This window comes from Pelophylax lessonae, assembly GCF_965119305.1.
Source record: "Pelophylax lessonae genome assembly, chromosome: 3".
In the NCBI taxonomy this organism is placed as follows: Eukaryota; Metazoa; Chordata; class Amphibia; order Anura; family Ranidae; genus Pelophylax; species Pelophylax lessonae.
The window spans coordinates 1,099,603-1,111,984 of record NC_138770.1 but is presented as its reverse complement, the minus strand read 5'-3'; the positions used below and the strand labels follow the sequence as shown (position 1 = coordinate 1,111,984).

Below are 12,382 nucleotides of genomic sequence, written 5' to 3'. Positions count from 1 at the left end.
TATGTAATGTACAACATAGAGTATATAGTGCAGGGGTCAAATGTATGTAATGTACAGCATAGAGTATATAGTGCAGAGGTCAGGACTATGTAATGTACAGCATAGAGTACATAGTGCAGAGGTCAAGAGTATGTAATGTACAACATAGAGTATATAGTGCAGGGGTGAGGAGTTCATAATGTACAACAGAGTATATAGTGCAGGGGTCGGAAGTATATAATGTGCAACACAGTATATATTGCAGGGGTCAGGAGTATGTAACGTACAACATAGAGTATATAGTGCAGGGGTCAGGAGTGTGTAATATACAACATAGATTGTATAGTGCAGGGTTCAGGAGTATGTAATGTACAACATAGAGTATGTAGAGCAAGGGTCAGGAGTCATCTAGTGCAGAGGTCAGGAGTACGTAATGTACAACAAAAAGTATATAGTGCAGGGGTCAGGAGTACATGATGGTTGATATATGCCACAGCCGTAGCATTGTCTGATTGTATCTGCACAGGGTGTCCCTGCAGACGATCCGTCCATTGAGACAAAGTCTGCTTGCCCCAATTTCCAAGATGTCGATCGGCAACCTGGACTCCTGGAACCAAAAGTGCCCGATTTGGACTTACCATTCCAGGGTCTCTTGGAGCCTCCCACAAAGTTACGGGTGGATCTTGAGCTTTTTCATGCGCGGCTGCGGAGGAGTAGGACTCATCCTCACTATTAGAGCACTCAGCCTGCGTGGACGCAGACCCAGTGGGCTGACTCTAGCCCGCAGCGGCCAAATCTACCTCAGAGTCTGAGGAAGTAGAGGATATAGGTGAAGGCGGGGGGGGGGCGCTTTTTGCCAGGCCTCCTTTGCAGGGCCATATCTACTTTAGCTACTAGCGACTGCAGGGCTGCCATCATAGCCACCAGGGCAGACTGGGACCCAGAGGGTCCCGGAGCTTCCAGGAATGGATAGGGTGGTGAAACGCGCTCCATTGGTTCCATGACCATAGAAGGGTTAAACGGAACCGCGCTGCTCAAAAAAAAACAAAAAAAAAAACGGGAGGCCCCTCCCCCTGTGCAAAGCTGTGGCACCACAAGAATCAGCGCACCCGCAGTGCCATATAGAGCAGAGGAAGGATGGAATACCCCCAGAGACTCATCACCTGAACTGGAGAGCGCCAAAATGGTCTGCCACACTGCTAGGAAGAGGAAACGCTGACCTGACACTAGAAGCCCCCGCAGTCTCAGCACTGCATCAAACTACAGGAAAGTGGCCACCATTGAAACCAAGGAGGAAACCAAAAACATGGCCGATGGACTACAAAAACATAGCTGCCGAAGCCGGGAATACAGAATCCACGGCAAAATGAAGGCACCCTGCAGTGCTGCATGGGACCCTGGACCCCAGGGAAGCACAGAGACCTCAGGAGGGAACCCCCCAGGGACCCCCTCTGCAGCACTCTAGGTAAGGACACCCGGTGGTGGCGACACCCACTACTTCTCCGGCCCAGCCCCTTTTAGGCCCCCTTAGTAAAAAAAAAACACCCATGCCAACCCGAGGTGTCACGGGAGGGGATAGAGGGTAGATGAGGACACTTACACAGGGGAACCCCACTAAGGAGAAGGGGGAAAGTATGGGGGGGGGGGGGGGAGGACACAGGTGGGGCCTACCATCCCTGGGGAGGGACCAAGACGAACCAAACAATTCCACCGTCACCAGGCGGGCGCTACTCCAAGCAGTGCCCCACATTATCTTGGAATGAGGGTGCTGCGGCCTGAGATACACTGCAATTCTGATCGGGACTGTTGTCACGACCAGGGCTATGTGACCTCGCAAAGTGTTTCACTCGCCGTCCAGTGGGGCGATGTCGCGGCCAACCTAGCGCGGAGCTAATAGTTGGGTCACGCTTGCAGTTTAGATTGGGAAAGCTATAAGGATCTAGGATATCCAGTGCGTTGCCCAGTCCAGCTGTTGATTGTAGTTCTTATAGGAACAAAAATAAAAAGTAAAAAAATCTATTTAAATAGGAAAAAATGCCAGGACCGCAGATCCCAGCAGAGAGCCAGGTCCTTACTCCTGACTAGGCAGAAAAAACTGGAGTCCCACAGCAGGAAGTGATGGTATACCCTCTGGGACTGCCCCCAGCGTAACCAAAAAGGTTTCCACCTAGTCCTACTCCTAGAGAGAGAGCATAAAACCCAATGGTCTAGAAGACATGGAGCTGTGTCCGTCAGTGAACGGAAGAGAAGTCAACATTTTACTGCCAGCTGAACCCCGGAATCTCCATAAATCCAGTCTAGAGACATAAATTGTGTCTGCAGCACAGAGAAGGAAGATTATCCGAGAGAAATACAGGAATACAGGACGGGGAACACAGCTCAGGAAAGTGACCAGGGTATTACAGGCTGATATCACCCAGTCCCCGCCCTACTCTGGACCAATCAGTGAGCAGTATGGGTGGAGGAATGTATTTAGTGTTAATGACCCACCTGTGCTGATCTCTGTAGGAGTGTCCTCCTCTATAAATGTCCCCGTTATTCCATCCTCCTCCATAGACTGCTGATCATCCCTCACATACGTCTCTTCTTCTTCTGCTTTAACCTCAAATTCTATATCGATTGGATCTCCAGTCTAAAAGAAAATTAGAGAACATCATCTTGAAGATATAAGCTTTAATATTGTGATATAATATAAAAAGAAAAAACACATCCTCCCCAGAAGTCCATGTTCTAGATGCTCCAATCCACCAACCTTGTAACATTGAGGGATGGTGTGACCTTCCTGTGTGGAATCCCGGGAATACAGAGGACGGGGACATCTCTCTGGTGGGTTTCTGTAGCTGGATGATTCCTCCATGGTGTCCTGGTACAGATCTTTGTGTTCTTTTAGAAACTCTGACTTCTCCATCACCCCATCCTCATCATCCTCCTCTTTTATCTCTTCTTTTACCTCAACTTTAGAATCTCTCAGGTTTCCAATCTGAATATATAATAAAAATGACATCAATGGTAACAATGCAGATAATGTACAGATCCTAATGATACTATCAGTGATTGTTCCTCATCTACCTGATGATGGTGGGGGATGGTGTGACCTTCCTGTGTGGAATCCCGGGAATACAGAGGACGGGGACATCTCTCTGGTGGGTTCCCATTACTGGATCCATCTGTAGGAAACACACACACTGACTGAATACATTGTTTCTATGTGTTTATCAGATGATGGGGGATCTAGGTGGAGCCTCCGTACTGCTCTCTCCTTTACAATAAAGTCTCCTCTTACCCGGTGATGTGAGGGGCGGTTGATTCTCCATGATGTCCTTCCCAGCACCGCTCACCTCTCCTGTCAGCAGCTCAATAATCTCTCTGGTGACTTCTCAAATCTTCTTTTTATTTCTCTATTCTATCAGGGAGGGAGGTGGAGGCAATGTGATGGTCATATGATCTCCAGACTTCACAGGAGGAAAACTCTAGATTTGAACACAAATAGTAAAATCAAATGACATTCCCAGAATCCTCCTCACCTCACTGGTCAGGTCTCTTTTTATTTAAACCCCACTTCATTCCGAGGTTACTGATATTACATACAATGCAGGTCCAACAGCCCTACTTTGATAGTAAGGAGGCCTGGGGTTCAGCCCACATCCTAAGAGCACCAGAAATAAAGAGTCGGATAGAGGGATATTGGAGGGAGGAGCTGTGATGTCAGTGTGATGTCATATGATTGGACTGACTATGATTGGAGGGACATTAGGAGGAGGAGCTGTGTGGTCAGTGTCATGTCATAGTAGTGGGGGAATTATCAGGGTTGCTGCAGTTGCAGTTGCGATTGGGCCCTGGTGTTCCGCCACTGTAGGGGGGCCCGCAGCTGCTTGGGAGATAGTGCACTCTCACAGGCACACAGTCCCGCCCGCTCCACGCATCCTCTCTGCCCGTCCATTGAGTTCAGTATGGTAGGAAGATAAAATGTCGGGAGACTGAAAAGAGAAAAATCAGCTGACCTGGGCTGTGCCAGTAGAGTGAAGGGGGAGGAGCTCTCCACCGTGTGAGGAGACCCCATGATGGGATAAGAGTTACTGGAGACAAAGGAAGAAAGCCAAAGATATACTGAGACCTAGCAACGAGGAGGGACCGAGTGATCTTCAAGGGAGTGACACTGATCCCATCCCTCAATATCAGCACTGCCACTGATTCCCCCCTCCCCCACACCACTGCTGCCACCACCCCCCACACACACAAACCAGCACCACTGCTGCCACTGACCCCCCCCCCTCCCCACACCACCACCAGTGCTGCCACTGAGTCCACCCCCTCCACCACTCTTCCCATTCCACCCACCCCTCCAACCTCCACCTTGCCACTTCTTCCACTCATCCCCCACCACCACCACCACTTATCCCATCCCTTCCCCCCCACCACTTATCTCATTCCATCTCATCCCCCCACCACCCCTGACACTCATCCTATCCCCTCCACCATTGCTGCTACTCATCCCATTCTATCCCACCACCACTTCCAATCATCCCATCCCCTTCACCTTTGCTGCCTCTCATCCCATCCCACCACCACTTATCCCATTCCATCCCCCCCTCCACCACAGCTGCCAATCATCCCATCCCCCCACCACCGCTGCTGCCACTGATCCCATCCCCAACCAACCACCACCGCTGCCCCACTCATCCCAGGGGCGTAAATAAAGGGGTCGCAATTGCGACGACCCATGTGTTTCCCCTGTACACCTGGATAAGGGGGGGGGCATATAGAGGAACAAATCTCCATTTTTCTCCTGCAGCTGCTAAAAGCCAAGTTCCCCTCCTCTCCCTCCCATAGGCATTCAGTGGCTGCAGGAGGAAAATGGAGGGGATTTGTTCCTTTATGTGTCACCCCCGCTGCCCCTCCTATCTAGGTCCTGCTGCCCTCCAGGCCCGGGATAAGTGGGAAGAGCCCTGGCCGGGGCTCATGGGGGCTCTTTATGGTTTCTTGCACTGGGGCCCTGAAGGTTCTAGTTACGCCTCTGTGTCATAGGATTCTCTGACCCTGATAGGAGGGACATTGGGAGGAGGAGCTGTGTGGTCAGTGTCATGTCATAGGATATTCTGACTCTGATTGGGGGGACATTGGGAGGGGGAGATGTTTTGTCAGTGTGGTGTGATAGGATTCTCTGACTCTGATTGGAGGGACATTGAGAGGAGGAGCTGTGGGGGGCACTGTGTGAGTTTCCTGCACAAAAAATAATTTCTCCCAGGTGCATCCCACCTCTCCTAAAATTAAAGATGAACGTTATCTTTGTCAGGACACATCATATTCCTGTGATCGCCGTGTACTACAGATCACTTACTGATCACATTTTAGGATGAATATCTGAGACTGGGATCATTATGAAAAGAAAAATAATTCCAGATATTTACTACAAATGACATTTTTTCCTCTTTCTTCTTATTTGAATTATAAAAAATATACACATACATATTCCAATACTCCCTAAACACTCCCCCCCCCCAACTAATAAAAGTAGTATAATTCTTTTGTCAGGATTGTGTTGTTGTCAGGGCTGGGCTTCTGCTATTAATAGAAGCTCTCTACTCACAGAGGCTGCTCAGCTGTTGGGTAATTAGCAGCCATTCATTGTTTCCACAGTGACTCACCTGGTAACCATTACCTGCCTCATTAGTCCAGCCTACAGCCAGCCCCTTTTTGCTATTTAGACTGCCTTGCTCATTTCCTCCGTGCCTTTGCTTGGTCAATATCTCCAGCGTGTCTCTGCTGTGTTCCTGTTATGACTTGCCCTGGCTGACGTCTCTTTTTATTTCAGATCCTGATTTTTGGCTTCTGACAACGCTGATTTCTGATCCCGGCTTGTCTGATTACCCGTTCTGGCTTTCAAACCATGGATTCTGTTTTTGACTATGTTCCTGTTCTGTGTTATTTTTGCTATTACATTAAAGGTGTGATTTTAACTGCATTTTCTGTGCCCGGTTTATGGTTCCTGACAGTTGTGCTCTTGCTCCTCATTCCAGCATCATGGTTTTGGCTGTGATGCATTCATTCTTTCTTTCTGTCTATCTGCAAAGTGACTGATGTGGTCAGTCTCTGGGTGGAGACCAAACCTGATTGAAGCCAGCCAAGCCTGCAGTCTCATGCTTGTGATATTGCGTTTGTAACACGTGCTCCAAGCTCTCTGTTTGTCTGCCCTACTCTGCTGTTTAGATTCTCTTGTTGAAGACCTTAATTCGGATATTGACTACTCTCTGAACTCTGCCTGCCTTTTGACTATGGATTTGACCCTGACTATTCTGAACCTTGCCTGCCTTGTAACTGGACTGTTGTTGAACCACTCTGCCTGTCTGCCAAATGCAAGTACCTGGTTGCTGTGCTCAGTTCGTTCCTGCCCTGGTGTGATGGCCAGGCACCATAGCATTGTGTTTAAGTCCTGGGGGCAACTGAGTATTGGTAGGCCTGCTTGCCTTATGGGAAAGGAGGCTGCTATAGGTGAAGAACACAGAAGCCAGCTATAGTGACTGACCACCTGCGTTAGGGGTAAGCCTGACATTGTTAGCATAGATGTAGTAATTCTACAATAGACTGATGAGGTGAGAAGGTCATTGGTGGAAAGGGTGATATCACCAAAATTAAGGAAATGTTTGAGCCCTAAGTGGGGGAATGCTATGACCCCGAAGGGGTACATCTACGTTTCCACACTATATATGGCTGGAGAGCGCACGTCTTTCTATAATAGGGTTCTTTATTTAAGTGGGCGCACTTCGGCTCTGCACTTCAGCGAGAATACACAGTAAACTACTTTGAAAAGCACCAAACTGACTGCAGGTGACCTTGTTTTCCCACGCCGCTCTTCTTCCTCTCTGTAACATGTGCTTTCTATCAATCCTTCTAATAGTTTTATCCACACTCCTTAATCTCTCTGTTCCTCACCCCTCTTTGCCACCCCACATATATATCACCCTTACTTCTGTCCTCTCCCTATTACTGCACTCACCAACTCCTGCTAATTCCAAACCCGTATGCAATCCCATATTACCTTCCTCACCCCTTCTGCTTCTCCCAACCCCTAGAGATTAAACCCCAAAACCGGGGCCTCCATCGCTTAATTGTACCCAAATCTCCCATCACCCCATGGCCTCTGGCAAGAGCAGCAATCCACACAATTTAGTTTCTAACCCTTTTTACCAAAATCAGCCTCCCCTTCTCTCGCGCCCTGTGGAACGCTTGCTCTGTCTGTATCAAACTAGCTTCTGTCCATGACCTGCTGTTACTGAAACCTGGCTTAACCACTTTACCACCGGAGGATTTTGCTGTCTTCCGTCCAGACCACTTTTTGTGCTTCGGCACTGTGCGACTTTAACTGACAATTGTGCGGTCATGCAATGTGGTACCCAAACGAAATTTACGTCCTTTATTTCCCACAAACAGAGCTTTCTTTTGGTGGTATTTGATCACCTCTGCGCTTTTTATTTTTTGCGATATTAATAAAAAAAGAGCGAAAATTTTGCAAAAAAATGACATTTTCAACTTTGTCTTTTAAAAAATATCCAATATACTCAATTTATGTCATTTTTTTTGGCCAAAATATATTTAGCTACATGTCTTTGACAAAAAAAAATTCAATGAGCGTATTTTTATTGGTTTGCGCAAAAGTTATAGCGTCTACAAACTATGGTGTAAATACTGAAATTTTACGCAGCTTTAATTTCTGACTGCCTATCTCAATTCATGAAGTGCTAAAATGGCAGGGCAGTACAAGACCCCCCCAAATTACCACTTTTTGGAAAGTAGACATCCTAAGGAATGTTCTGAGAGGCATGTTGAGCTCATTGAATATTTAATTTTTTTGTCACAGGTGTTTGAAAAATGAATAAAAAAAAATTTTTTTTTTTTTAACACAAAGTTGTCACTAAAAGATAAATTTCTCACACATGCCATGGGTATATGTGTAATTACACCCCAAAATATATTCTGCTGCTTCTCCTGAGTACAGGGATACCACATATGTGAGACTTTTTGGGAGCCTAGCTGTGTACGGGACCCCGAAAATCAATCTCCATCTTTAGGTTTTCTAATGGCGTAAATTTTTGATTTTACTCCTCACTACCCATCACAGTTTCGGAGGCCCTGAAATTTCAAGATAGCACAAAACCCCCCAAATGACCCCATTTTGCAAAGTAGACACCCCAAGCTATTTGCTGAGAGGCATGGTGAGTCCATGGAATATTTTATATTTTGCCACAAGTTTTGGGAAAATTACAATTTATTTATTTATTTTAACACAAAGTTGTCACTAAAAGATAAATTTCTCACACATGACATGGGTATATGTGGAATGACACCCCAAAATACATTCTGCCGCCTCTCCTCAGTATGGGGATACCCCATGTGTGAGACTTTTTGGGAGCCTAGCTGTGTACGGGACCCCGAAAATGAATCTCCATCTTTAGGTTTTCTAATGGCGTAAATTGTTGATTTCACTCCTGACTACCCATCACAGTTTCGGAGGCCCTGAAATTTCAACATAGCACAAAACCCCCCCAAATGACCCCATTTTGCAAAGTAGACACCCCAAGCTATTTGCTGAGAGGCATGGTGAGTCCATGGAATATTTTATATTTTGCCACAAGTTCCGGGAAATATATTATTATTATTTTTTTTTTTTGTTTTTTTACACAAAGTTGTCACTAAATGATATATTGCTCACACATGCCATGGGTATATGTGAAATGACACCCCAAAATACATTCTGCTGCTTCTCCTGAGTACAGGGATACCACATGTGTGAGACTTTTTTGCAGTCTAGCCGAGTACAGGTCCTCGAAAGCCAACCCCCACTTTCAGGCTTTCCAAGGGCGTAAATTGTTGATTTCACTCCTGACTACCTATCACAGTTTCGGAGGCCATGAAATGCCAAGACAGCACAACCCCCCCCCCCCCAAATGACCCCTTTTCGGAAAGTAGACACCCTAAGCTATTTGCAGAGAGGCATGTTGGGTGTTTTGCAGATCTCACTTTTTGTCACAAAGTTTTGGAAATTGAAAAAAAGAGGAAAAAAAATGCATTTTCCTGTTTTTTCTTCATTTTCCAAAAAAAAATGAGAGATGCAAAATACTCACCATGCCTCTCAGCAAATAGATTGGAGTGTCTACTTTGCAAAATGGGGTCATTTGGGGGGGTTTTGTGCCATTTTGGCATTTCATGGCCTTCAAAAGTGTGATAGGTAGTAAGGAGTGAGATCAACAATTTACGCCCTTAGAAAGCCTGAAGGTGGGGAGTGGTTTTCCGGGTCCTGTACGCGGCTAGACTGCAAAAAAGTCTCACACATGGGGTATCCTTGTACTCAGGAGAAGCAGCAGAATGTATTTTGGGGTGTCATTTCACATATACCCATGGCATGTGTGAGCATTATATCATTTACTGACAACTTTGTGTAAAAAAAAAAAAAAATATATAATAATTTTCCTGAAACTTGTGGCAAAATATAACATATTCCATGGACTCATCATGCCTCTCATCTAATAGCTTGGAGTGTCTACTTTGCAAAATGGGGTCATTTGGGGGGGGTTTTGTGCCATTTTGGCATTTCATGGCCTTCAAAAGTGTGATAGGTAGTAAGGAGTGAGATCAACAATTTACGCCCTTAGAAAGCCAGAAGGTGCGGATTGGTTTTCCGGGTCCTGTATGCGGCTAGACTGACAAAAAGTCTCACACATGGGGTATCCCTGTACTCAGGAGAAGCAGCAGAATGTATTTTGGGGTGTCATTTCACATATACCCATGGCATGCGTGAGCAATATATTATTTAGTGACAACTTTGTGTAAAAAAAAAAAAAAAAAAACAAATTGTCATTTTCCTGAAACTTAGGGCAAAATATAAAATACTCCATGGACTCAATATACCTCTCAGCAAATAGCTTTGGGTGTCTACTTTCCAAAAAGGGGTAATTTGGGGGGTGTTTGAACAGTCCTGGCATTTTATGCTCAATTTTAGCAACACATCACCCACTCTTCTAACCACTTGAAAACCAAGCCTTTTCTGTGAGTTTTTGTTTACATGAAAAAATATTTTTTTTTCACAAGAAAATTACTTTGAACCCCCAAACATTATATATTTTTTTAAAGCAGAGGCCCTACAGAACAAAATGGTGGATGTTGCAATTTTTTTTGTTACACGGTATTTGCGCACACATTTTCCAAACACATTTCCCTCCCACTGCATGTAAAAGCAGTCTAGCGGCCAATTATCCGCTAGGATTGCTTTTTATTTTTAATGCAGAAATACACTATATAATTCCAAATTGTTTGGTAAAATTTAAAAGATGATCTTATGCCGAGTTCATAGACACCTAACATGACATGCTTTAAAAATTGCGCACGCCCGTGCCGCGGCAACAAACTACGTACGGTTTTAAAAGCCTTTAAAAGTCTTTACAGGTTACCACTTTGGACTTACAGAGGAGGTCTACCACAAGAATTACTGCCCTCGACCTGGCGTTCACGGCGATGCCTCACATGCATGCTGAAATTGCGGTTTACATATGACACTAGACCAACGCTTGTGCGCGCATTTGCGCGCAAGCACGGGGAGACAGGGGGGCTTGATTTTTTTTTTTAATTTGCTTTCTTATGTTATTTTGACACCTTTTCTTTCATTTTTTTTTTCTTTAATCATTTTTATTGTTATCACGATGAATTTAAATTTCCTCTATGATAGCAATCTGTAGTGACAGGTACTCTTTTTAAAAAAAATTGGGGTCTTTTATGGCGCTTTTCCACTGCATAGAACCGTACCGGCTCGGCACGCTTTTGTGCTTTTCCACTGCGGTACCGCATGGTATAGGGTCGGAACGGTTCGGTACGGTACGGTATAGGTTTGCTTTTCCACTGCATGGAACCGAACGGTACGGTACGGTACGGCCCTGAAAAAACAGTACCTACTCGATTGTGGTTCCAACAGGTACCAAACTGGTACCATATCCCACAATCCTTTGCATGCAGTCACTACTAGCCACTGATTGGTCAGAGAATCCCACCCACCCCGTTGTTATCCCACCCACTTAACTTTAGTACTGCTTTAGTGGAAAAGCAAACCTATACCGTACCGTACCGAACCGTTCCGACCCTATACCATGCGGTACCAGCAGTGGAAAAGCAAACCAGGCCAAGCAGGGCCGAGTAGAGCCGAGCCGGTACTAGCCGGTACTTGCAGTGGAAAAGTGCCATTAGACTCTAGATCTTTCCTCTGACCTTAACGCATCTGACCATACCAAAATTGGTGTGATAAAATACTTTCCCAATTTCCCAATGGCGCTGTTTATTTCTGGCGAAACAGAAGTCATGAAATGCTCGTAGCCTCCGGCATCTTAGGCCATAGAGATGATTGGAGCCATTCTCATCTCCAATCAGCTCTATGGTTAGATAATTGAACCACCGGCTGCACTCTCGGGTTAACCGGTGGGACAGGAGAGCCCGAGAAAAACCGTGGAAGGCAGCGGAAGGCGGCAGGAGGGGGGGGGGGGGGGGGAGTCCCCTCCCACTGCATATAAAAGCAGTCTAGCGGCCAATTATCCGCTAGGATTGCTTTTACATGTAAGCCGACCACTTGCTGTAAAAAACTATACCAAGATGATGCCTAAATCTGCAGGTATCATCCTGGTACAACCACTCAAAGTCCAGCAACGTACCAGTACATTGCTGGTCTTTGTTTGGCATATAGGTTTTTTTTTTTTCATGCAGCCTGTGGGCTGAACGAAAAAAAAGAGAACCTATCAGAAATCAGCACAGGAATAATGCGTAGTATTACTCATCATTAACTGCCCAAACAACCACCCACTGAATTTAATGATGGGTATACACGACACTATCCACGTATACCAAAATAGGATTTTAACTGCAGTGCTGAAATCAGAAAATCACCACAGCTGCTATCAGCAAAGGTATCCATATATGCTGAGCGCAAACGCTGTTTGTGTCAGAATATATAAAATCAATGCGTGGTAGCCGACGAGTACCTGCAAGAGAAACAGGTCACAAAAGAATGAAAAAACAAACAAAGTACATTAAAAAAAGTACATTAGGAAGAGTAGGACATATAAAATGACTGACACAACAAAAGTTTTTGGATTCTCATCATTAACCGCCCAAACAACCACCCACTGAATTTAATGATGGGTATACACGGCACTATCCACGTATACCAAAATAGGATTTTAACTGCAGTGCTGAAATCAGAAAATCACCACAGCTGCTATCAGCAAAGGTATCCATGTATGCTGAGCGCAAACACTGTTTGTGTCAGAATATATGAAATCAATGCGTGGTAGCCGACGAGTACCTGCAAGAGAAACAGGTCACAAAAGAATGAAAAACAAACAAAGTACATTAAAAGTACATAGGAAGT

At 45.5% G+C, this 12,382-nt stretch overlaps 3 protein-coding genes across 3 annotated transcripts in view; 1 reads left to right on the top strand and 2 right to left on the bottom strand.

Annotated features, from left to right (window-relative positions):
• Positions 1-12,382, top strand: part of LOC309549119 (uncharacterized protein) — a 2,919,967-nt gene that overhangs the window by 2,296,005 nt on the left and 611,580 nt on the right. The window lies entirely within an intron of this gene.
• The window catches only part of LOC309549117 (uncharacterized protein), a 4,285,597-nt gene that overhangs the window by 3,772,296 nt on the left and 500,919 nt on the right, over positions 1-12,382 (bottom strand). Inside the window, 1 exon segment of the mRNA XM_082249155.1 lies at positions 3,049-3,146. Coding sequence (XP_082105281.1) covers positions 3,049-3,146 — 98 coding nt within the window.
• LOC309548645 (uncharacterized protein) overlaps positions 1-12,382 on the bottom strand; it is a gene marked incomplete at its 3' end in the record, with an annotated part of 257,244 nt that overhangs the window by 210,640 nt on the left and 34,222 nt on the right. Inside the window, exon 2 of the mRNA XM_082248614.1 lies at positions 3,318-3,449. The remainder of the gene's footprint in view (positions 1-3,317; positions 3,450-12,382) is intronic.